The sequence below is a fragment of the Phoenix dactylifera genome, chromosome 5 (assembly GCF_051530095.1).
Source record: "Phoenix dactylifera cultivar Ajwa chromosome 5, Ajwa_hap1_PhDact_Kaust_v1.1, whole genome shotgun sequence".
Lineage (NCBI taxonomy): Eukaryota > Viridiplantae > Streptophyta > Magnoliopsida > Arecales > Arecaceae > Phoenix > Phoenix dactylifera.
This window is the reverse complement of record NC_143194.1, coordinates 5627659-5653521: the sequence shown is the minus strand read 5'-3', so window position 1 is coordinate 5653521 and position 25863 is coordinate 5627659. Positions and strand designations below refer to the sequence as shown.

The window sequence follows — 25863 nt, the reverse complement described above, 5'->3', positions numbered from 1 at the left end:
AAAAGAGGGTGGCCTGAGAAAGACCACCAAAAACACTCAAAGGATAATGTTTTCCAAACATGTACAAATCTTTCGTCTTCTGATAAGAATGGCAATGATAGATTTTGTAGATATAGTTAACAGTGACATACCTACGTGGTAGAACAATGAAGCCAGCTATGATGATCCCAGCCCTATGATCTTGATGTGCTTAGGATTCTTGATGTAGTAATGATATCTGAAGGCCAGAAATTGAATCTAGTAGTTTATCAAGAAACGAGTACACATAATAAGAAACATACTTGGAGTGCATCTAGTTGCATATCAAGAAATGAGTACATATAATAATCAGCACACTTGAATTGCACAAAAGCATGTCAAGATAATTAGTTGTAAAATAATAGATATCATTTGTTTCATGGCTTTTCCCACTTATTTTCAGAGCTGCATGTGACTAGTAGACTTTAAATGTGGTAATGATATGAAGTGTTCAACATTATATACACTCCCACAATACTGTAAAGGCCTTTGTAAATTGAAATCAGAACTGCAACCCGTCAAGGCAAGGCATGGTACTTTGGCCAGGGAACAGTCCCGTTGATGCAGTTCTATAAATTGGTCTTGGGAGGGGACTGCTTTGGATCTTTAGAGTCTCTGAAACCTTGAGCTTGGTCCTTTTTTCTCTCGATAAAAGAACCTTGAGCTTGGTCTAGTCCAAAGAAAACGCTCCATCACAATACCTTCAGGGAGCATTGCCAAAAGTTATCAGAATGCAAATAATGAACAAATTTAAACAATGAACTAGCATTGAATGGATTCATTCCAACCTCTGAAAAGTATCTAAGTTCCTATCCAGCACTAAGAATGAGCCACAAAATTTTCCTTAGCTTGTGACAAATGATGAATCAGGGTGTCAAATCTCAAAACGACATAGTTTATAAGTATATTGAAGAGCTGGCATCTTCCATTGCACAAAGATGAATCTAGTTATTATTCTAGCAACATAATGACTAAAATATTAGATTTTATATCTAGCAATTCAAACAAGCAGGAAAAGCCAACAGCTTACACCTAATCTCATGGTGGTATGATCTCCTCCATCATAAATGAGGTAGTTGCAAGATTCTGGGGTGCAAGACCAATTGAAAAAGCTAGCGCACAAATGATGTTGCAAAAGTTAGGAGGCCACAAATAAATACCTTTCGTATAGCATAATCATATCTGGGATTAGTGGCGACATTTCAAGAAACAGTTTAAAATCAAGTGTAGAGTGATATTTAATCTATGCAAACCGACTCGTGATCTATTATTTATTAATCACAAGAGAAAACAAATGGGAAAAAGAATTCCTGAAGCACAGCTACAAAACATATACCTGTTGCTGAACTTCTCAACAGCATCGGATGCATAAAGAAGTGTTTCATTGGCCTTCTCCAGAGCCATATAAAGTTCTCTTCCTCTTGTAACCTTGGCAATTATCCAAGCATTATTTCTGGCTCTAATACACACTTCAAAATCTTTTCTATAGTCGGGGTTATCCCTTTTTGCTCTCGACTTCTCCAAGTCAACCTCTTCTCTTAGCTTATTAAGTGCGAGTAATGAGTCCTGCAAAGCAAGATGCCCAGAAGAACCCTGTTAAAGCACATATTTTGAACTTTTTGTATATAGTGCAGGTTGGTTATTGCAATCATGAGCTCAATTTGCAGGATAAGAATTCAATGCCGTTTTAGTTCTTCAATATAGTACTAAATTTGCACCACTATAAGATATCTTGTTTTCCTTTGATTCCAAAGCTGCAACATATCTAAAATGGTTAGAAACAAGAAATACCAATAGAACTGAAATATTTCCTACATACTTGGATTTGCTGGCATCAACAAATAAAAAAAAATGCATTACAATGGTATCCTACTCCTCAAACGAGGGTATCTCTAGATGAATCTGTAGAATCATCGATGCTCTTCAAAAAACAAGAACCTTTTATAGCTTAATGAAGATTACAGCATTAAATACCATTGCCACAAGATTGGAGGTGGATCACAGAACTAAGAAAAAGAATTTGATTTCAAACATGGCTTGCAAACTCAGTTCTGAACCCTGTAGCAGTACCCAATTGACACACCCAGGACTAAGTGCATGTAGGTACACAGTACGGAGTCTTGATACCTTATTGGTACTGAAAGGTATGCTCGGTACTGTGCGGAATAGTTCAGTAATGCAAACAATGATTTCAAGAGAAAAGTTCTATACTTTCTAATGAATCTTATTTCAGAAATAATTTATGTGCATGCATTTAATACGGCCATATTGCTTTGTCTAAAACTCTTAAACCAACCTCAGTTTCAGACTATCTATGGGTGGATGCCAAATCATTCTGGTTTTGTTTCAAGTCTCATTTAACCGAAACTTGCAACCATGATTCTAGGTGGGACGGACGGCTAACAGAAGTGTTTTTTGGCAAATAAGAATAGATTACTTCAATTTGTAAATATGCATAAATAGAGACGTTATGTACAATATGAAAAAAATATTAGGATTGAATGCAAAAAAATAAAAAAAACTCTAACATTGTAAAGGACTACAACCATGCCCTTTGCTATAAAATCTTTTTATCATATATACACGGGCTCAACCTCAGGCCTAAAACTCTTCCATGCACAGCTGGTATAACATGCCATAATCTGTAGATTCATGAGAGAAATTGACAGGATAAAGAACCAAGGATCTGATACATCTATTTTTTTTCTTCACTAAACTATTTTAAAATAACGACGGCCCATAAAAAATTTCCCTCCTACATTGCTGGTGTCACGGCTGGTAAAACATGAGATATAAGTAAATTGGTGTCACCACACTCATATTTAGTTTTTCTCAAGAACAGATCTAGTTATTTCTCGATTCTCCACTAGATGACATAGCTCTAAACCACAAAAGTAAATAAGGAAACCAAGATTTGCCTTTCGATATCGGACCCCATACTGAAACAATCCTATACCGTACGGTATGAGATAGCGAGGCATACCGAATGTCAGTACATTACGAGACTGCATACCAGTTTAGTACCGATACGGTATGGTACACTCGGTACGGTACAGTACCAACCGGTACAGCAAACCTTGAGGGAAACATTGGGTTAAAAATCTCCTTCTGACTACTTACATGGCTTATTTGGGGAGGGTAACGTTCAATCCTTAAAGATATCTTCTATCTAAGTGAAGAGTAATCTTCCATTTAAAACATTCTTATATAATGTCAACCAAATTCCTTTGTCAGCAATGAAGAGCATGACGATATGATACTTAGTGCGCTCCCATGTTAACTAGCATGATGATATAATACTTACTGTGTTTCCATGTTAACAACCTAGTGCCATCCATGATGATATAATACTAACGCTACCCTGTAAAAACTTGGATTAACTGTTTGAGATACAAGGTTTTACCATCCAATATTTTCTTAAAAGTTCAAAAACTATTTCAAACTATGAATTCTTCCTTCTAAGCAATCATGCAGGAGAAATGGTTAGTATTGCAGTATCATATTTATCTTCCCAAAAGTTGAGTCTGAAATTCTCATCATAAAGGATATTCAAATCCAAATAATCTTTCGATTTAAGATATTTCCACAGCACTAAAGACATAGAATTTCAGTTCTTGCCCATGGTATGTCATTCTAATATTTCCACAAACCTAAAATCAAGGTCCGCCGTACCGGTACCGGTCGGCGTACCGGTGGCGGCCCTGACCGGTCCGAACCGGGCCCGTACCGGTTCCGTACCGGATCTCCAACAATAAACTACCGGTACTGGATTCTATGCTGATCTGGTAATGGTTCCAGGCCGGACCGGTATGGCAGATCATGCCTAAAATGCACTTTGGTCATTGACTATATCCTCTTTTATCATAAACCAATTGTTGAGAGTTGTATCTAAGACTAGAACTGAGCTCTGTTCGAGTTCAGAATCTGGTTGAGGCCTTCTCCTCAAATGTTTAGGTAATTAAGTACCATCTACAAAATGCATATGGTAAACACGAAATGACCTCCACAAGGACAAAAACTATTTTTAAGGCCTGCACAATCAACGAGTAACCTAAGGACCTTGGGACCAAACAGAAATAAGGATAAAACAAGATAGTTGCTGATAAGCACCCATAATGTAGATTGTAGAAGAAAGATCATCCTAGAGCATATAGCAGGATAAAGCAGACTCTTAGGTCCTGTTTGGAAAATTCCAGCAGGGTAGGCTGGGATTAGAGGGTCATGAAGGGAGTGAGGGAGAAGGAGAGGAAGGAAGTGGGGAGTCCCATGGCCAGCTCCTGGTGGGATAAGGAAAAAGACCTTGTAGGATATGATAAAGAACTCGAGAGGTCTTTTTTCTTGATTGGGTGCCGTGAAGGCGTGAACCATGCTCTCACTCTTCCACTATCCTGCTTCCGTTCTCCGTACCCTCCATGATGCAATCCAAGCCTATCCCACCAGGACTTTCCAAGCAGACCCTTAATATGATGATAGAACATGGAAGAAGCATAAGGCTCAGCAATTTTGAATGGAAACTATAGACAAAGCAGATCATTCAACAAAGAATAGATAATAGGGATTTGAGAAAGTCAAAAATGTACAGGCATGGTAACCAATTAATAATTCTGCATAATTTTAAACTCCCGAAAGTGAATGGTAGGAAGTGATGGATCTATTTAATGAGACAGATCAGCTAATATAACAGTTATATATAGAGCACAGGTGCATGACAACATGTTACAGCACAAACCTTTGTAAGAGTCGTGACTTTTCCTGGTGGGGAAGCCCTTGATATACCCATATCACGGTCTACAAGTAAGTAGCGATACCCACTGACATGATAAGCATTTTCACCACCCCATCCTCTGGATAGTTTCTCCTCAACATTTACAATCTTCTGTGATGCCTGTGAGAAAAAAAAAGGTAAAAGAAAATAAATCAGCATGGTTTCAGCATTAGAAATTGTTAAGTACTAGATATCAGAAATGAAAGAAGACCAGGACAGAAAGGTAACCCTGGGGCAAAAATATGGAAGAGTGACGCCATCAGGACCTTCTCTTACATAAACCATTTTAAAAGGTCAAGCATCTAATTAAATGTTAATAGCCAACATAATCTCAAATTATTTATGCTAGACTTGAAAAAATACTGATGCATCAAAATTCAACCTTCTTAAGAAAAAGATGCAGCTTCAACTAATGCTAGGCGACTGTACTAATATCAGGATCATTGTTTCCAGAATAATTTTTGAGGCGGCATGATCACCAACAAGTGTACAAGCATATCATACATAACTGCAAAAGAAAAGGCTGAGAGATGCCTGTTCATGTTCTATAGGTTGTGAGTGCATTGAGACCAGGATGGCACACATTCTGCTTTATGCCATGAAAACCAAGAAATAACTAGACTCACTAATATAAGTTGCACCTGAGGATCATGACGAATCACAACTGTATTTTTTAGGCTCTAAACAACCACATCTTTCCATATTATGCAGGATATACAAGCACATAAAGGATCATCTAGAGATGTAAAAATATATAAAACCACTGAACTATGGTTCAGATGGTATCACCATTCTCATTTAGGCAACAGGCAGGGGTTCGATTCTGCAGGGTGTTGACCCTCGCTTTGATCCCCAATTATAAAAAGCCTTAGTCCTGCGAGCAATGGCATGGTCTGCACAGGGGGCTGGGCTTTGGCATAGATGGAGTGGGATGTCATAGGGTGGAGGCGGGGAATAGCCCTCCCATCTCAAAAAGAAGAAGAAGAAGGAGAAGAAAAAGAAGAAGAAGCAAGACATAAAGGTACAGGGTAGACTGATATAAAATAATATACAGCAGAAATCTAAATTTATAACTATAAGTACTTCCAATATCCTCTTTACTCTTCCTATTCATAAAATGCCAACTTTATATATCAGCAAAGCATGATTGACTCATTAACACCATATATAATTTAATACCATAATGCATGTTCACTGGCAAATATCACTGAAATTACTAGATTGCTAACTAGGAGCCATGATCCATGAGAGGGAAAAAGTTAAGGAATAAGTTCCAACTTTTCTTAAAAAATAGCAAAAACCCAAAATACCATATTGGGGGCGGACCGGCACGGTTTCACCCCTTTGTTCCAAATACCGGCTGGAAGAACGAGAGAGGAAAAGAAATAGAAATGGGTGAAGGAGGGAGAGGGAGAGGAAGGAAGGAAAAGATAGGAAGAGGGAGGAGGATGGCCAAAGGATGCCAGCGGAGGGCCAGAAAGGGGCACGGAGGGGCAGAGCAAAGGCTCTGCCCTCTGATTCCCCTATTTCACTTAATTTCTTCAAAATAAAAAAAAGAGGCCCCCTCCGGGACCCCTATGTCCAACGAAATAGGGGAACTGGAGAATAGAGCCCTTCCTCCTCCCCTCCGTGCCCCTCCCCAGCCATCCGCCTCCCACCCTCTCTCTTCCCCCCTCCCCACCCTCCCCCCCTCCCCTCTCTCTCTCATTTCCTCTCTCCCATTCTCCCTCTCCCTCGCCCTCTCTGTTGTGTTGGTACAAGCCCAGCATGGAATGGCAAGGGGCGTACAGAACTGTGCTACCGGAAAACCGGTACAGGCCTTAGTAGTGGCCCTTGGCAAAGACTATGCAAGAAAATAAAATTTCATATTTTTACAACCAAGTCATCAGTTTTCCCAAACTCAATTGTTATATACCATAGCATATCAACTAATACATAAATCACAAAATCAACTGTTTGGAATTATTAACATCCTCCCACAATGCCTTTTTGTTGTATTCTATGCAAGTGCACCAAACTGGATGATTCTTCAAATAAATCCTTAGTACATTAGTTGTAGTTTTCTGATGTCTTTCATTCTTATTAGGACCCCTGACATGCTTATGGACTCCCTTTTCATCAGTCTTGTCTCTAGATCACGTATCACCTGCCCAAACCATATCAAACACTTAACTTTGTGCCTCTACTCTTCAAATGTAGCATTGTGCAACATAGTTTTGTCACAAGTTCACCTCAGCATCTTCAACTCTACCGAAGCTCATCTAACTCTGATTGGCCATCTCACTGTCCAATATTCTCGTTTATACCATAACGCTTAGCTTGACTGTTATGTGAAGTTTTTCTCAAGTTTTAATGGAATCTCAAGATCATGCAACAATCTGAAGGTGCATTTACACTCCAACCATCTTTTCTGTCCAATCAGAGATGCCCTGATATTTTTACTCGATTTGTTAAAACAAATATAAAATTTTATAGCAATTTTTTTGAAATTCCTTTTCCTTAATTCTAATCAAGTCAGTAGTTCCATCCATATTCCCAATAAGGTTAGAAAATTTGAAATGAATGAGCATATGTTAGCTTAACACCAAGTTATGTACTTCTGTTAGCTATAAACTCCTCTCATAGTTCCAGTTTCATGTTGAAGCCTTCCGTATCTCATAGTCTACTCTATAGATAACTCACATCAATGGGCTTATCTAGGATAGCAACATCTAACACCTGAAACAATTAGAGAAAGGGGTCAAGCATAGGGATGGTAAGATGAAAATGACGTTCATTCACTACTTCAAAAATATAGAACAAATCTTTAATGACAAAAATTAAAATTAGGAGTATAATACATATCATGAAAGAGCAACGCATCACATACATGTGCTTGTCAATAAATACATCCTACGTGCCTTGTGCATTGCTTAAAGTAGTAAACTATGATTGGCTACACCTAAATCTTGGGTTGATTCTTGGCAAACATGGAACTCTGAGCACTGCAAGGATGGTATAACTGGAAGCCTCCCTTTTGCACACCTACCAGAGCAATCCTCGCAGCAGAGTGCAAATTTCATGGCAAGGGGAATGAAGTTGAGGCATAGTCCAAATTAAATGCCTAGAGGTACCCTACCATCATAGATTATGGAGACAAATCAAATACGATAAGAAATGGAGGGATGAACTAACTTGAACATGCTCCATAAAAAAGGAACAAGCACACCAAATAAGCAATGATGAGAAAGCTTAAGTGTAAATCTCACAAGGGATAAGATGAAGATTAAGCATTTTAGAGTAGGTATAGGAATTGTAAGTTCCAATATCTAAGACCCATACTTTAGGATCTAGAAGTGAAGAGGAAAACATGAGATAACATGGATGGTAGCCGTGCAAAAGGAGCCAAAGAAATTTTTCATAACTGTTAAATAACCACTAGATTCCAAAAGCTTAAGTTGACTGGGAACAAGTCAACCATGTATATTAGGCTTAACACTCCCACTCATGAGGTTCGGACCATGCATGTGGAGAGACCACAATAACTGAAATAAGTCAAGATAATGAACAATGACTAGAATGAAACATCTAGATTAATTATATAAATAATTTGCATGGACAGGATTCGAACTTGTGACCTCTAGTGACCTTGAGTACTGATACCATGTTAGCTAACTACTAGACCCCAAAAGCTTAAAGTGATAGGGAAAGGCCAACAATGTATATCAGGCTCAACAATGACAATGAAGCTTTTGATAGGAACCAATGGTGGAAAGGGATTCCATTCAAACCAAAATAAATTATAAAGTCCTCTGGGTTTTGGTTTTGCATTCATGTCATGGTAATTGTCATGCAAAATTCAATAGCCAGGATAGAAGTCCACACTTGCTTTATGATACCAAGGGAAAAAAAAAAGTTCAGTTTCCCATTCCAAAGTGCTACAACCACCAGATAGAATGTGCAGATCAGTAGTTATGATCATGAAAAATTGCTTTCTTATTCAAAACTGGTACAGGTTCTAGACACCATGAATAATTTGATCAATAATCTTGACGCTGTCCATGCAAAAAGCAGTAAGAAATGCAACGTGAAGATATTTGGAGCTATAGTTAATTCCATAATTAAATGACACAAGCATATATATATAGAAAATCAGAACATAAAATTGGTGGTTTTATTTATTGATTTAGCTGTACATTATTGCTATTTTTGCACTCTGGCTGTTTTTGTTCCCTTTTCCTCTTTGAACTTGTACTTTATACTTCAAAGCAAATAATTATAAGGTGTATCCATACGTATGTTGATAAGATGGAGGAAAAGTAAAGAAGAATGACTGATGTAAGCTACTACATGTAAAACATTAAGTGCTCTCATTTGCTTAAGGAGAGTAATGCAGGTGAAGAAATCCAGACATGAAAAAGACTGAAGGCACAAATAGAAAAGATGAAAAGCATCTATTGCAGAAAGTATACTGACATTTTCAAGAAGTTGCTTTTTCACCAGACTTAAGCCCTGCTCTCCATTTGTCATCAAGCAAACGGGAATCAGGAGTATAAGAGTCAAATTCCTATACTGGTAAACACAAAGATATGCGTGCTCCTCTGTCCGTTGGAGCCACAATGTTGGGCTCAAAGGAATGGAAGTACCAACTTCTGCACCCCAAATGTCAGTGCCAACAAAACCATCCTTTCTTTTAGACCATTTGTCACGTTGCAGAGGCCTTAGTATATGATATCTCTGACTTTGTCCTCCAGGGGAAGTATCACGAGATCTGTGTTGATACCCTTCTGACGCCAATCCCGCATTTGGTACAGCAGAGTTTGCAGCAACATTAGGTGCAGAAGTTCCCTTCCGCAAATATGACCAAGAATTTGTATTGGAAGTTAAAGCATGCGGAGTTAACCTCAGAACAGCATAAGTAAACAGATTTGTCGTGTCATCCTACCATGCAAAGTATAAGGGTAAATATCTTGTGAAAAATAACATATTATCCAGCAAACATTTGCTCTGAATTTCACAAACTAGCAAGAATAATTGAAAATCCAAAGTGAGAGGAAACACAACCGTACAGGAGAGAGTGTTGTTGACACCAGCAGATCTTGAAATAGTATCATTGAGTTGCAAATTGTGTTTCCAATACACAAAGATCCTATTACTGTGACAAGTGACTGCAAAATGCACAAAGCATGTCAATGAGTAATGCATTCAACGAATCAATTAAAGCCATCTACCGTAATTTGAAGATAGTATGATGAGTTATGATGATATTGCCAAGAGCACAAAAGATTTGACTGTAAGTCACTAGAAGTTTTAGCAATAAATGCACCATTCAATGATAACTTCAGTAAATCATCAAAATAGCTATTGTCATCATAAGTTTTAGCAGCTAGACAATTTCAAAGCAAAAAAGGTTAATCCATCACCCACCAAAGGAGGGAAAAAAGCTGTAAAAATTTCAAGATAGAGAACATGCCATGTTAGGGAAGTCTTAAACCATATGCACAAGAAAGCAACATTGCCAGAATGCAATTCATTTCTGCTAACACCAATAGCTGAACAAGGAGGCAATCAAGGTCTTAAATCCCGGTGGGACATCCTACGGGACACCGAGATAGGGGACCGTCTTGAGTGTTGTGACAGGCCCATCCCGCCCTTGTCCCAGCATCACCATCAGCACGTCTTGGGATATCTCCTGTCCTAGTGTCAGGACGAGGTGGATAGAGGCACATCCCATTTCATGTGCAAATCAGGATAGCCTTGTCTCACGAGATTTAAAACATTGGTGGCAATGAGAAAGAATTGCTAGTTGAGAGACAAGTGCCAACGAACGTTATATGCTGAATAAGTAAGATCTTGGTCTTGTACAAGCTCAATTGGTTACTAGAAATCCATTGGATTTTTTTTGTTTGCACAAGAAACTACTAGGAAACAAATTGAAAGTCAAGCATCTCTGAGTTATTGTGTGCGTTATATTTTTTGATGTAAAACTAGCATACCGAAGTTGAAAAAGGTGCATTATTGTAGGTTGCTATGATCAAATGATGGAGGTAGCATCAAGATTCGCCGTCTTGGTACTGGACTCCATACGGGTGTCACACTAGCATTATTGATACGGTATAGTACGGAGTTTTTTTTGGCGTACCAAGAATTAGTACACCACCTGTACCAGGAACTGGTACCGGACTGGTACTGCATGCCCCATACTGCCTAGTTCGGGCCGATACGTCGAACCAGGGGTAGCATGAACGTCGACTAACAAGGAATATATTTTTCATAATGTGATCTAATAGCACATCATCATGGTGGACCAGCAAAACATTCTCTTGTCAGATCCTTCGAGCCTGAAGAAAAGGTGCAAAATCAGCTCCAAGAGGAAGATTGAAAGCAGGGGAGATTAGCCAGTTGGAGGCTAGGTCTAGTTTGGGAGGCAGCAAAACTGATGAATTAAGGCTAGAGAAGAATGATGATCCTTGAGATGATGGTTCTCCATGACAACAAAAAAGCCTGTGAAAGATTAGCATCCGTTCGCTCATAGATGGTATGTCTACAAGGAGCCATTCATAGCTAAAGAAAAAGCAAGAAGACCAAGATACAGAGGTCCTTGCTGAAGAAGAAACCAAATCTCGAGTGTGAAGACAACTTCTGAAAAATATCGTAAATACTGGAGAATCAATGAAACTGGGCATGATGATGTAGGATTCAGCACTAAAGAGGAGTGTTGGGGAGCCATCACAGACTCCTTGCATGTGCACTGCAAGGGTAGGGCCAATGCATCATAGGGTTTTCTTTGGTGAAGGGTTAATCTCTCTTATCTTAATTTGGTGACTTTTCCTGTGTGTACAAGTACAACTAAAACTGGGAGTCCTTATGAAGTAGGTGCCTTTTTAGCTTAAATTTGTGGGTTCAGTTCTATAGTGGTTATTATGTGATATTTTGGCAGAAATTTTTCTCCTAGTTCTTGAAGGAGTCAAAGTTGTAAGAAGCCTAGGCATACATTCTTTTTCTATATTTAAGCATGATGATAGGGCCGACTATTGCAACCAAAAAGTACACCTTAGAGTGAGCAATGAGTGCATTACTCAAACAGAATTAGAGAGGTGCTATGAGAGTCCCAATTTAGGTGTTGTGAGAGTCTTTTTTCAGGGTAAAAGTCGGAGACAGAAACCATGCAGGAACTTTTTTACTCTTTCATGTACCTTATTCTTTGCATCCTCTCTCCTACTCCCTAATTGTCTTTGCCCTCATGTGTATATATATATATATATATATATATATATATATATATATATATATTACTCCATGGCTCTGAAGACACCAACCACTACGAATCGTTTGCAGCATATGGCATTTGGTCACAACTGAATACAACATGGTTTCAGTATATAATACGTTGTTCTCGAACAGAAGCTTGACCCCTAACTCAACTGTGAACCCAATAGAAACACAACAAATCCATAGATAAGTAATCAAGAAAGACACAATAAGATCTAGAATGCATCTTCCCTATGTTGATGTATTGCTAGATACTTAAAAGATCCATAGGGAGAATAATAACAAAAAGTGAAGCTAAAACACCATCTTTACTTGAAAAAGGAACAGTTTTGGTCATATAGTTCTATTCCTTTCTTGTATCTCTGTGTCACTCTAAATCAAACCAAGGAAGCAAACTCCAGATTCCTGAAAGAAATGATGAATACCCTAGGAAGGCTTCATTGATTATTTATCGGACCAAAAGCAATTTAGTGTCAAGTTCCAACAAAACTTTTTAAACCCTGTCTTCAGCATCTTGGTCAGAAGAAGCAAGTCCTGGCAGATACCAACAAACCTTTGAGCTCTGTGTATCAAACCAAGGAAGCAAACTCCAGATTCCTGAAAGAAATGATGAATACCCTAGGAAGGCTTCATTGATTTATTTATTCGACTAAATGCAATTTAGCGTCAAGTTCCAACAAAACTTTTTAAGCCCTGTCTTCAGCATCTTGGTCAGATGAAGCGAGTCCTGGTAGACACCAAGAAGCTCAATGAATCTATAAGCAAATTCCAGTCACTAAACCCATAATAAAGAACTTGAGGAATGTAGGTACCATTTCAGGCAATTCCTCCAAAGCCCACACAAGAACTAGACATTGACTCATCTGAAAATTAACTTAACCCTGCCATCACTGCCAAAGCCCAGCAGATATATAGGAATTTACGTAAGGGAAACAGTTCTACCACTCCATGATTTCAGCAACCTAAGCATTAAAACTAGGTTTAGATTTTGAAGAAACTACAAAGTCATAGACAAAGTCATGATTCTATGAAGCAGATGAAAAAGGCCACATGAATAACATGACCGTTACTCGCTACCCCATAATAACGAACTCTACGCATTCTATTCCAACATGAATGTTTTAAAAGGCATGCAGTAGTAGCCCGTAACATGGTCGACACAATTCGTGTTGCTCTTGCTTGGCTTCATAAAGTAGCACTTGCAGCTTCTTGTGTGCAGCAAAAAGCATCTTGAATGGTAAAACTAGTCAACTATAATGCATTGTGATTATGTAAAATGACCCTAAACTATCACCACCTAACATATATAGATTGAAGCAGGAAAAAGGAGAAAAAGAAAAAGAGAGGAACATTGGTAATGAAGGAGATGTACAGGACATGTTTCTTCAGACCTGATCTATTTCAGTTCTTAAGTGCAATTGTACATTATCAAATCAGTTTTCTGACCTGGAGACAAAAGAGTGAAGGGACATAATGATGATGGTGATGATGTTTAGAAGCAAAATCAGTTGTTTTATCTCATTTCATATAGATGTAAAGAAGAAATATGAAAGATGAACGAAGGGAAAGTAAAGAAAGAAGGTACAACGAGAGAAAGAAGGAGACAGTAAATGCAGACAAAATCTTCATGTGTCAATAGCTGTTCTCAATTCATATTTGGCTCCACAAATTCAGTTAAACAGAAGTAGGAAAAGAAAAGAAGATGGAATAAAAGGATTAAATTAATTTTTTTTCTTATTCAAACTATCTACTAGAGGTATCTGTTTCCTCTTTTATAATTAGGGTTCAAGTCCTATCACTATATGCAGTCTTACTTCAATTGAAGTTCAATATTATTTGCTCGGTGACTTGATGAAAATATGAAAGTCTAATACTTTCTTGGTAGTTTTCAAGCATACCACTAGTATTGCATAGAAAGCATACCACTAGTATTGCATAGAAAGTATTAATAAGAAAGAAAAAGAATGTAAACATTTTCCAACAGAAAAAAAAAAACATAGGATACTTGAGATAGGAAGCATTAGAGTTATGCAAACATGCTGAATCAAAGGGCTGTTGGAACTTGGAATGTTTTGATGCAACATAAGAATACTGTTTCTCTGTTAAACAAGATAGCATACCTGAACTTCAATTGCCACTTCCCGTGATATTGTTAGCATTTGAACTGTTTTGCGCTCACTCAGACAATCACGGAAGGACGGCATTTGAATTTTTTTCCCAACATGAAAGTCTTCTACAAGGAAAGTAGGTTGATTAGAGAAAAATAAAATCTCAGCAATGACTGTCAACCAGGGAAAATAGAACAAGAATAGCCTACTAGGACACCATAATTCAGTCTTGTACAACATTGGAAGATAATATGAATGACAGCCATACATTACGATTTTGTAAGGGAGACAGAAATTTCTCATACCAGTTAGATAATCTGTTATAAAGGAATATAAATGGTTACGAGCAAGTTCACCGCTTGGTTGTTTCTCAAGTAAAGCTCGCAGAGATCCATGAAACATTGTGAATAGAGAATGTACTTCTTTAAGTATGCCTCGTAAGGCATCACATCGCCAAATAGATTCAGTGTCTTTATTTTTATCCACTACCTGCAGTAGCAGAAAATATTGGATTGTTAAATAACAATTATTAATAATGGCAGAATACAATCAGCAAAGTCCATCAGGTCAAACAGCACATGTTCTAAAGAATCTAAACAGTTACAGGTGAGAAGCAACAAGTAGAATCACCAGCTAGCCAACAGACTTAGACCAAACATTCATTCATACAAATACATATTCTATTGGTGGTTTTGCCATTACATGTACTTGAGTAATGATCTGTAACAGAGGTAGCTATAGGTGAGTTGGCCTTTTTCTTTTAATTATTTCTTGCTTCTCAGTTCAAACTACTTAGAGAGAGAGAGTATGCAAATTGGCTACAAATATTGCATTACTACCTGCAATAGCAAAAATAATGCGTTACTAAATAGCAATCATTAAGTGAAGAACAAGGTTCGCCATCTCGGTATAGAGAACACAATCAGCTAAAGTCTATCAGGGTAAACAACAGATTTCTAAAACAGTTACAAGCAAGGAGAAACAAATAATGAACCCAAATAACTGACAGACCCATACAAAAAATATTCATGCTGACAAACATGTATTCTAATTGGTGGTGTTATTGAATGAGCTAAGTGAGATGAAGGTAGTTAGAAGGGCTGCTTGGCTTTTCGCAAGAGGTTTTATGATAAGCAATCAAGCAGAAGATTCCATAAAAGTCATTCATTTCGCAATTTTGAATAATCCAGCTTTAGTAAAACCTGGCAACCAATCAGGCCCATAAGTGTATTAGCCATTTTGATTTTATTGTTTCTCGCTTCTCAGTTTTAACTGTTTAAAGATACAGATAGGAGAGAAGAAAAATGTATTATGTCGAAAAAACTGATTCTAACTTTGTGAATATTGTATGCATGTGCAGGAAATGGAAGTAAGAAACTAGTGAGGTTAATAAAAGTCAGTTACAAAAGGGAGCAACTCTAGGAAATAAGAGATTGCCCACAGAAATTGATAAAAACAATTCAAGTTATCCAACAAAAATACATGAATTTATATGATTAAAAAAAAGATGCTGATGGGACCACAAGGAGTCAGATATAAAATCTCTATTCAGCTGATGTCTCTGCGCATCTTCTCTTTATCAGCTAGATGAGTGGAGAGGAAGAAGACTTATAAAACAGAGAGATCTATCCACTCAACATTCTCATAAAATGCCTAGAAATATTATTGGACTCTAACCATAGTATCCTTTTGTTAGTTCTCTCCTAAACTGTAACTGATCCAAGCAATTGATATGAGTTCATAAGTTCATGGCATCACCGACAGAGTTATTGATTTAATCATGTGAGTATAAATATTCACAGATTTTCTGGGAAACCCAAAAAATGAAGACTGCTGGTTCGATGAGGCTTTCCGCATCACGGTTCTCAGACTGATGTCACCTGCTTCACGGTATCTCAAACATCTATATGTTTCCTAATGTGAATCATAGAATTGCAATCCACACCTAGTAGGTGAAATATAGATTTCTGATCATATTAGTTATTACTAGTGTGAATTATTTTCCTTAACTCATCATCATGTGGTTCATTCAATTACCTAACTATTATTAATCAATTATGTACATGTATGCATACACATATCCATGTGTATACACACAAGAAAGAAAAACATAAATATGTACTTGCTTAGTTGTGCTACCATGTTGGTTTACATTTATACACATTTTTTTTAGCTATTTGTTTGTAGTTTTGAGTTGTTAAAACAATGAAGTTATGATGTTTTTAGCGTTTGTCAGAAACAGAATGTGCATTTCGGAGCATTTATAGTTTATGCTATAATACTATGCTTAAAGCATAATCTTTAGAATTTAATCGTGCATAGATGCTCTAGAAACAAAGTATGCTTTATGACTTTGAAGTTAGAGGTGGCCAAGTGCCATTAGGTCCTTCTAGACTACATGGAGAAAGTGTCGGGTGCAAGGTACGCCGAACCGCTACCGATCGGCATACCGATGGAGACCACCCGGACTGGTTCGGTACCGGTCCGGGCAGTACCACTAAGGATCAGGGATCAAAGGGACTATGGCATCATAGTTCTCAGCTGGGCGGTACTGTTAGAAAGGAATGCTTGAATCTATCTTGAATATGAAGAGATCAGTCATGGATGTACTACACTGTATCAAGTTGTTTGTTGCTAAATGGATGGTTCTTACACTATATCTATAAGGCAGTGGCAATCTCTCTCACAGGTTATGTCAACAGATATGGCTTCACCTCCAAGAGACCCTGAGGAGTGATTTTTCTTATGTCTGCTAGCTCCATTTTCTATATTGGGATCAAGGTATGTCGTACCAGTACTAGTAGACATACCGGTCGCCTACTAGACCGGTACGGTTCTAGTCACTGGCCTCTCCTCCCTCCCTCCCCCGCTTGCTCTCTCCTTCTCTTCTTCTTCTCCGGCTCCGGCTGGGCGCACCTGCTTCCGCAGGAAATAGCTGAGCCGCCTGCGGAGGCCGCGGGGGGCAGCGTAGGCCGAGGAGGGGCGGCGGAGCCCGTGGGGGGTAGCGCAGGAAAGCTCGCGGGGGTGCGGCGAAGACCGCGGAAAAAAGTTTAGGATTTTCCACTGAGCAATAACAACCTCAAGGTTGCTCCACATGATGACCTGGTATTGGATGGTCTATTTTGTGGAGAAATTTGTTCTTCATTCCATCCAAAACATCTACTCAAACCACATAGAATTTTTAATGGCATAAGTTACATCAAAATATACTGGTAGTGGGAAGAGAAGCTGACCTGATCACAGGCACATAGTTAGCTCCATTCTCATTTACATCCTATAGGAAAGCCTCAGCCAACATCTCCACCAGCTGTAACATTTTTGACATCATATACCTCCTTTCCGGGATTATATTTCACTGTTTGTGGTAATAATGATGTGTCTTTCACTAATAACTATGTTTCGCACATGGGACAACCTTATCACATCCTCACCAACAACTTCCCTAGAAAGAGCACATTTATTCCATAGTGGGGGGAATCAAACATGATGAGGTCTGACGCATACATTATGTAGATATTACATAATAAAGAAGAAGGAAGATGTGGAAAGATGTTTAATTCAAACCCACAAACTCGATAAGAGATAGATGAGATAAGAACATGTTGATATTAAACAATAAAAAGAAGGAAGATGCAGAAAGATGTTCTATTCAAACCCCATAAACTCAACAAAAAATGGATGAGATATAGAACATAGGGTCAACAAATAAATGATCATTAGCTCTACTATCATCCAAAGGCTAGACTTTAACATGACGGATCAATTTAATCCTGCATAGGTTGCTATATTAGAAGGATCAATTTAGAGAAAAACCATGAAAGGAAAAGAGAAAACATACATAAAATCTCTGGGTAGAAGAAAAGGAAAAGAAATGGAGGACAAGAAATGGGAACACGGTCATAACAGCAGGCCATGTGCTCCTTTTTCTTAACATGTACTAGCACTGAGCAACTGTGATACACATGTGGGATCGAGGTCTTTCTGAATTATGTTAGACACTGGATAATAAATGCAGTCCAACTTTTAGCTGTTAGACTTCTCCTGTTTGAAAAAGAAAGAAAGAGAGCTAAGCCAGGGTGGATGCACTTACTTAAAAGCATATATGAGGACCTTAAAAAGGTGGTTTACAATCAGCTGGCCCATTGGAAGTTTACTTATAACATAGCAGACCAATTCAGTGGCATGATGACCAGAATACCCCTCTTAGTCATGGCCAGCTGCCGAACATGTTATCTATCATATGCCACAATTAGATAGCAGCAACCTGTTTACTACGACTCTAACATATATAGGCCTATTAAGCCCCATTTACACCCAAGTTTTCATATTTACGAAGATTAATGAATCATCTTTACCAACCTCCAACACACAAATGGACAAATGCAAACCACAAATCTTACACACCAATGAGGACATGGCCATGAGACAAAAAAAAAATTAGCAAAAGAGGGCCCACACTATAGATATTGGGATCTTTCTTGCTCCCCTTGCTGAACATTTCTACCATCTTAATGCTATCCTTTATTTAGCTGAACAATGCAGTGTATCTAGGGGATATAGTAGAATCATCTTCTCAGGAAGTAAGTATTCCAGCTATTGTAACATATGCTGTCAGTGTGAAGAATCATACTTGTAGACTAGTTGCCTGAACAACACAAAGTCATTGCTTACTGGCCAGTGGCATCTATATGAAAGGATCTTTCTATGCTTGGATAACAAAGCAAGATAGAGCATATAGTAGAAGCTGATACCTCATCACCAAGATAAAGCATCCAGGTATAGAAGGAGCTTTTTCTGCTTGATATAATCAGAAAGCAAGATAGAGAATATACATAGCAGAAGGCCTTGTTTTGGTAGTTATAACTATTTTAGAAGAAAGCTAAATGTAATCCTAATTGAGAAAACCTGAGTCAACTTTCTTCATAGCAATAAGGATGACTAATAAGAAAAATCAGGTGTCATTATCTGTGCACATGATCATCCAACCAACAAAGTATAGCATAATTGTAGAGGCAACAGGCAAAAAAAAATCATGCATTTTGTCCTGGGCATATGATAAGCTACACCCAACTTTAGATCCTATGGTGATCATTTTCAAATGTTGATACTGCAGCAGGGTAAATATTTAGAATCTATGTTCTTTCGTAAATAGAGATGATGTTGCCCAGTAACGAAAATATCATAAATCAACAACCGTCTAAAAGAAACAAGCTCATACCATAACCATCCATATATCTGACTCGGCCTCATAAAACACATGAGAGTGTCTCTCTGCTTCTATGACCTCACAAGGAGCCTGTGGAGAAAAAATTCTGCAGAGAAAAGATCTTAGTGATATATAAAAAAACAACTAAAATGCATCAAATATGTTTAGATAAAAGAAAAAGGAGTAAGAAAGAAGAAAGCAAACTGACAACATACATGTCAAGAAAGGAAAGAAAAGAGAGAAAAGCAACCACCAATACCGCAAGGGAAATAAAGAGAAAAAACATCATCATTTACAATGCTCAAAAGAAGCAGGCCATTTAGGCCACCCTCTCCTTTTTGGCCATAAAAGTTGTATGACTTGTATCTATTTACTGGACAAATCATCAAAGGGTATCCATGAAATCATCATTAGCACAGGCTTTCCAAATTATATAACTCCACAAATGCAAGCATTTTTCTCCTCTAAGTAAAACACCAAATAGATGTAGGCCTCTAATTCCCCAAAAATTTTTGTTTCCTCAAGAGCAGCAAGAACCCCTAATGCATGAGAAAGAGAAACGTAGCAGGTAAAATTTGAGCTCCACTAAACTTATCAAAGAATCAATTTCTAGACCCTCCAGACATAATTACAATGGATATACAACCTAATTCACTGCATGCAAGGAAGGAGAGGGTACTATATCTAGCAAGAACAGTTATTCGGCTTTGATGTTCAGCAGTCAGCACATTATCACTACTAGGACCAAGAGATTGCCAAACACAAGTCAAATTTTCTATTTATACATACAGATGATAAGTTATTGGACAAATTAATCAAATTCATTTTCTTGCATACATGTTCCTCTCTAGTGTCTACTATGCTTATCTTCTTGCCAAATTAAAACCCTCGGTAAGCCAACTCTTATTTTCATACGATGTCCATGAAATCTTAAATTACATAGTCAATAGAAATTTATGCTCAGACATGCCTTCTTACTCACATAACTGGCAAGATATCTTTTTAATCATTTTTATTTATAGTTATCTTCAAAATATTCCATCTTTTTTACAACAATGCAAACAAAAATTCATCTAACACATGTGACATAAACCAAAATTACATTGGAACTGATATTGCTTTGTCACTTCTAGCTCGTATAAATTTTCACATCTTTACGTTGCTACCTAGATTGATATCTTTCCATTCAAGAGATATATCAAATATCTTTACTTCTTAGAGTTTAGGTACCAATTTGGAATAAAGTTGCTTCATGTTTTTACACATTTTTGTGTTTTCAACATCATTGATCATCATGTGTCTATGATATTACTTTGTAACTTGTTCCTATGATACTATTGTTACTTCTTTTAACAACAATATTTTCACATAAACACCCTTTTGTTGCCCCTTGACTACATCTGACAGCCAATATATGGAGCAAAATAAAAAAAGATATTCCCCAAGAATCAAAATATTTTCATTCCTTAATAATGCAGACACAGCCACACATGCATGTTTGTGTATTTAGTCATACAGATAATACTGAAATAAATCTGACACTAATGCAAGGAGTTGGTGAAAGAAGTACTTTACACAAGTATAATCTTCAATTAGTTTCCCAAAGTATTGAAGCCTTCAGCTTAATAGATTCATGGACAGAATGAAAGTAACGAAAAAGGTAGCTATTTTTCCTGTATTAGTTGCAAAAAAAGGGAAAAAATTCTAAAAAGGGTGCACATTACAATACAAAAAACTGCACAAGACATTACAAGCATGAAATGATTGATACTAACCTAGTAAAAGTAATGATTCCCTCACAGAGTCCTATTACAGATAGCTGCATTGGAAAAGGACAGTCAGAAGGGTAAAAGAATAATATCTTGTCAATTTCTTGGCCTTCATTTTGTCCCCTTCTTAAGTCAAAAATGCAAAATTGGATCCCCTCGTTAATGGCGGTCATGGATGGCAATCCTGTTGAACAATTTCTAAATACCTGCAACTTGAAGAAGAAGAAAAAGGAACAAAATGCATATGGCATAAGCAACTTAGAGAAAAAAAAAAAGCAACAATTCACTTGAGAAGTTTACTCTAGCATCCTATTAACATAATAGTATAATTTGGAAATGCCAGCATATTTTCTATTAGGAGTCTGTTTGGGTAATCCAATAGGATTTGGGCTGAATTTTCTACTGGATTCGTCGACTAGGAAGCCCATTTAAGCATGGACAATATCAACCCAACACCCCCCAGTCTGAATCCTATGCGAAGAAGAAAATACCTCCATGGGTCCTTGTTTTCTTCCTATACACCAAAAAACCTACAGGCTGGGATTTCGGCAGGCTCTTAGAAGATGCAGGCTAGGTGGGCCACTAGGCCCAATTCCTTACAGGATATTCCTGCAGGAATATGTCCAAATATGCCCTAAATATATGAAGCAACAATTATCCCAAGTATCAAATTTAACAAAACAACCTATACCACCGAAACTAGAGTCATAAAATCATTCTTTGCTAAAAATGATAATGGCACGTCCTAACAAATTAATCAAACAGGGTGTCCCTTATGATAGTTGTGAAATTAGAAGACTGGGTAAGCTTTGCATAAAGGGCAACAAAAGAGGAGGGAAGGACAAGATCAACACAAATCAAAGTAGTTGTGACGAAGAGCCTACTTTAAGCTAGCATCAGAAAATAAGCCTTAATTGGAATGAATGGCAGAGAACAATATGTAATGCAAACTCAAAATGTCTAAAGATAACACCACATGTCTAAGTAAAATTTTGTTTTTTTCCTCTAATATGAAGGACTTCATAGTCATTGTTCAAAAATCAAGTCTATTTCCCTGCAACTGGGCTATCTGCAGGTCCAAGTGCAGCAACTTGTGGCAATTGGGCTGTTTGGATAGCTATAGCTCAGAGGGTTGCTGCAACTCCAGATGCCAAATCAGGCCATCTGGATTGGTTGTAGGATGAGATGCTGCAACTCAAGTCACACATGCTCAGGTAGCTTCTCTCGTCTAGTTCTCTCACCCAAGCTTTGATCCTCTCCTTGCATGACTACATGCCAACCCCCCCTCTTCCCCTCAAGTGACAACGTGCTCCTCTTCTCCTTCTATTGCAAGGCCCCTCCTTCTGAGCTATCATCCTTCTACTGCACCTCTCACTATGCTGACAACCCCCAACCAACAACCACTCTTTGTTACCTATGGGTCCAACAAAACACACAACAAGAATTCAGTGAAATGTCCAAGAAAAATATAACAAATTCAAACACCATGATATATTGAGACCAAGTTAGCCCGTGAAGGGCTAGGCTTCTTCTAAATATTCTAGTTTCCCTGCATCTGGCTCGACATGATCACCGTGGTAGGCATCCTCTCCATGTATATCAATAGGCATACTAAGGTTTCAAATCTCGGTGGAGCATCTCGCAAAACATCAGGATGAGGTACAATCCCAAGCGTCAAGATGAGACTATCCCATTATTGTCCGAGCATCCAGATCGGTGTATCATAGGATATCCCTGTCCCATATGTCAGGATAGGATGCGATTCTGATTCCTCAAGAAAATCAGACAGCTCCGTCCTATGGAATTTAAAATCTTGGAGATACTCAACATTAGAGTAGACCACCCTTCCGTGGAGAAGCATGATAAGGTGGCTGGGTCGACATGAAAACTGCCTCAGTTGATTTGTGCTCCGGGGTTCATTCTTGCCACCTTGCCCTCCAAGAAGCTTAACAAATCCATGTCCATGCACTCAAATCTGGCCTTACTTCAAAATTATTTTCTAGAATATATGTGCAGAAAATATTCGATAAAACGCTCAAGAGATACATAACTTGGAACGTCACACTTATAACAGGTTTGCCTCTTTAGAGTACTGCGCCTTGGAAAACATAGGGGTAAAGAGTTATATCACTAACTTTATTTATTTAAATGTGATAATACCCTCTTCCAGTTAACCCAAATATGTAGATTTTCTATTCTTGCACAAAAAAAAAAAGGCACTGAAGCAACTACAAGCCCTGCATCCAAACAAAAGAAATCTAGCCATATGTAACTAGAATTCCTGCGATTTCACATGTATGCAACTCCAATTGCCACGTACCTCTAGCAGCAAGGAATCAAACGGCCCCAAAGATGATAGAATGGGGATCCACCACTCACCTTAGCTGCGGGCTTTTCATTTCCCTGCTTGCAATATTATGAATTCTAACACATATAAAAATTAAATAATATAAGATGCAACAAAATCCAGACCGGTCATCGATAAATTGGGTAAAGTTTGCTTTTCCCCTCCTGCCATTGACCCTTAGTTGCATCAAACGCCTGCTACACCTACCAGCCCGCCATCGCATTTTAGCGGCTCGGAATCTGATTCGGCTACGAAACGCGATTCCAGATATCCCGAACCGCGTATCAGAAAATACGCTTTTTATCGGGGAAAAAAAAAACAAAAGAGTTCCCAAAAAAAAACCTAAAATGCCAATTTATAGACGTTAATACATTTTATTCGGATTAGGACTGCTAGAAGATTTCTTTGAAAAAAGAAAAAAAAAAACTCAAAAAGGGATATACATAATTACCTATTTGGATGCGCAGATCCTCCTCTTGGTTTCCTAATCAGCAGCTTCTCTTCATCTTTTTCTCGGCTCATCTTCGCCCTGAGATCGATCGCTAATTTGTAGGGCTCTTTCCATCCCTCCAATTTATCAGAACTGGTATAAGAGAGAGAAAGCTGGGGACGTGGCAAATGGAGGAAGAGAGAGAGGGGCGGTGGCGGGGAGCGAGCGAACGAGCGAGCGAGAGAGAGATTTGACGGGGGAGAGTGATCGGGGCGGTGATATCTGAGGGTGCGAAATTTCTCCAAGGAAAAGAGATTCGGGAGAAGGATTTGGTCCCTCGATAGTACCTGGTTAAGGTCTGGTTCGTTACCCCTAAAAAAAGAAAAAAAAAAAAAAAAAGCAACCTTATTTTTTTGTACTCAAGACGCTTTATCTACCTAACCATGTTAAAATTATTTCAAAAAGGGGACACAGTAATTTTAAGTTTTAACCAGCCGGTTAAGCCCCAGCCTCCTATATGCATTTCCAAACCGCCCCGTAGGAGTTAAAAACTTTCCTTTTTTCCACTATGATTACTGCTTTCCGTCTCCCTATCTCATCGGAGATCGAAAGGCGGTTGTGAGCTTTACCTTGGGCACTTGGCTTACGCCTCCAGCTAGTTACTCATCGTGATCTTTAAATCAGCTACCAATGGTGGTGTCAACTGTCAAGCAGCCTTTTCTGGTTTCAGAAGATGCTTTAAACGCTGACTTTATTCCGATTAGGGTAAGGTCTCGTAAGTAAATATTTTTTTTTATGGATAGGATACATCTCTTATGTGAAAAAAGGATCACAAGTCTAGACTGGTCGTGATGGAAGGGCAACGTACCTTCAAGACCTCAGTTTTAGGGGTGGAACTCTGGGCTGCCTGGAAGGGAGTCTCCTATACAAGACGGGTACTGAAGGTTAGGAGCATTATCCTCGAGAAAGACTCAGCGGAAGTGATTGAGTGGATTCTAGAAGAGAAGACGGAGGTGTCCGACCACCCGCTTCTAGATGACATCCCGAAGTTGCTGAGGAAGTGTGATACATTTCAGATTGTGCATGTGTTCCGGAAGGCGAATAGAACTGATGACTGGGTCGCCTTTTTTGGTACTCACCATTTTGGAGAGGTTCTCTAGACCTGTTTTGTATTCGTTCCTCCACATCTGTGCAGTATTTTGTCTCTTGACTCAGATGACAATACTCACGTAAGATTAGGGTGAGCTGCCAGTGTGCTAAAAAAAAAAAAAAGGATCATCTTGCTTTCTGATCCACCATTAGATCATACTCTACATAGCTTTCAAAGCACTCTAAACTCTTTCATTCTTCTAGCTGCACGGATATCAAAGCAACTAATGGGTGATCCCACGGCAGATTTGCACGGAGGAAGACGAATCCTTCTTTCATGCAAAAGATACAAGCCCGTCCCTTTTTGTGTTGGAAGATCATTTGGATGGCTGAAATTCTGGCCTCCATCACTGATCATGTAGGCAATGATCAAAAATGAAATATAGTCCATCAACATGAACATCATTCACATAACCTGCATAGTCAAAATGAAGGATATAAAAGCCATTGCCAAGATACAACGCTTCAAACTCACTCATCTTCCACAATCTTCTCAGCAATTTTACGATCGCTGCTCGTGCCCAAGGGCTACGAAGGCTCCATTTTGTTTCTTCAGAGATTGAAACTCTAGGGAGATCCGAATCATCCATGTCGTCTTCATCGTCATCTGATACATCATCCTGAACTTGCTTAATATTTGAATCAGACTTAGAACTAGACCCAAGAGTTTCCTTGAATGGTCTCATGCGAGATTGGTAGTCTTTCCATAGGGGTCTTATGAATGGTTTCTCCAATGTCATGAGTCTCTTGATCATTCTCCATCTCCATCCTCAGCCAAGAAACTCATCTCAGTTGCTAGTCCTCTTAACGACAGCTTTTT

The 25863-nt window shown here is 38.4% G+C and overlaps 1 protein-coding gene across 32 annotated transcripts; it reads right to left on the bottom strand.

Annotated features, from left to right (window-relative positions):
- Positions 1-319: 319 nt before the first annotated feature.
- On the bottom strand, positions 320-24325 carry LOC103711115 (vacuolar fusion protein CCZ1 homolog). Of its 32 annotated transcripts, none has more exons than XM_088721488.1 (12): positions 23916-24266; positions 23438-23806; positions 21124-21329; positions 20924-21021; positions 19361-19454; positions 14448-14631; positions 14155-14264; positions 9832-9930; positions 9239-9703; positions 4748-4903; positions 1355-1584; positions 320-719 (listed from the first exon to the last, which is right to left on the bottom strand). In XM_088721488.1, the coding sequence occupies exons 5-12, from the start codon at positions 19367-19369 to the stop codon at positions 689-691; spliced, it is 1284 nt and encodes a 427-aa protein (XP_088577614.1). In that variant the 5' UTR covers positions 19370-19454; positions 20924-21021; positions 21124-21329; positions 23438-23806; positions 23916-24266; the 3' UTR covers positions 320-688. The 32 variants fall into 32 exon arrangements, with proteins under 32 accessions (XP_088577614.1, XP_088577612.1, XP_088577613.1 ...); XM_088721486.1 differs by having other exon boundaries at positions 21124-21323; positions 23916-24174; XM_088721487.1 differs by having other exon boundaries at positions 20919-21021; positions 23916-24052.
- Between the last annotated feature and the right edge of the window lie 1538 nt (positions 24326-25863).

Excerpts from the sequence above, each read along its gene's own strand:
- LOC103711115 (XM_039129386.3), bottom strand. The coding sequence starts at position 22,978 with ATGCTTCTCCACGGAAGGGTGGTCTACTCTAAT. Across the intron at positions 14,268-14,447 it reads TATAACAGATTATCTAACTG|AAGACTTTCATGTTGGGAAA; the intron begins GTATGAGAAATT and ends CTTTCCTTGTAG. Across the intron at positions 4,904-9,238 it reads AAAAGCAACTTCTTGAAAAT|GCATCACAGAAGATTGTAAA; the intron begins GTCAGTATACTT and ends TTTTTCTCACAG.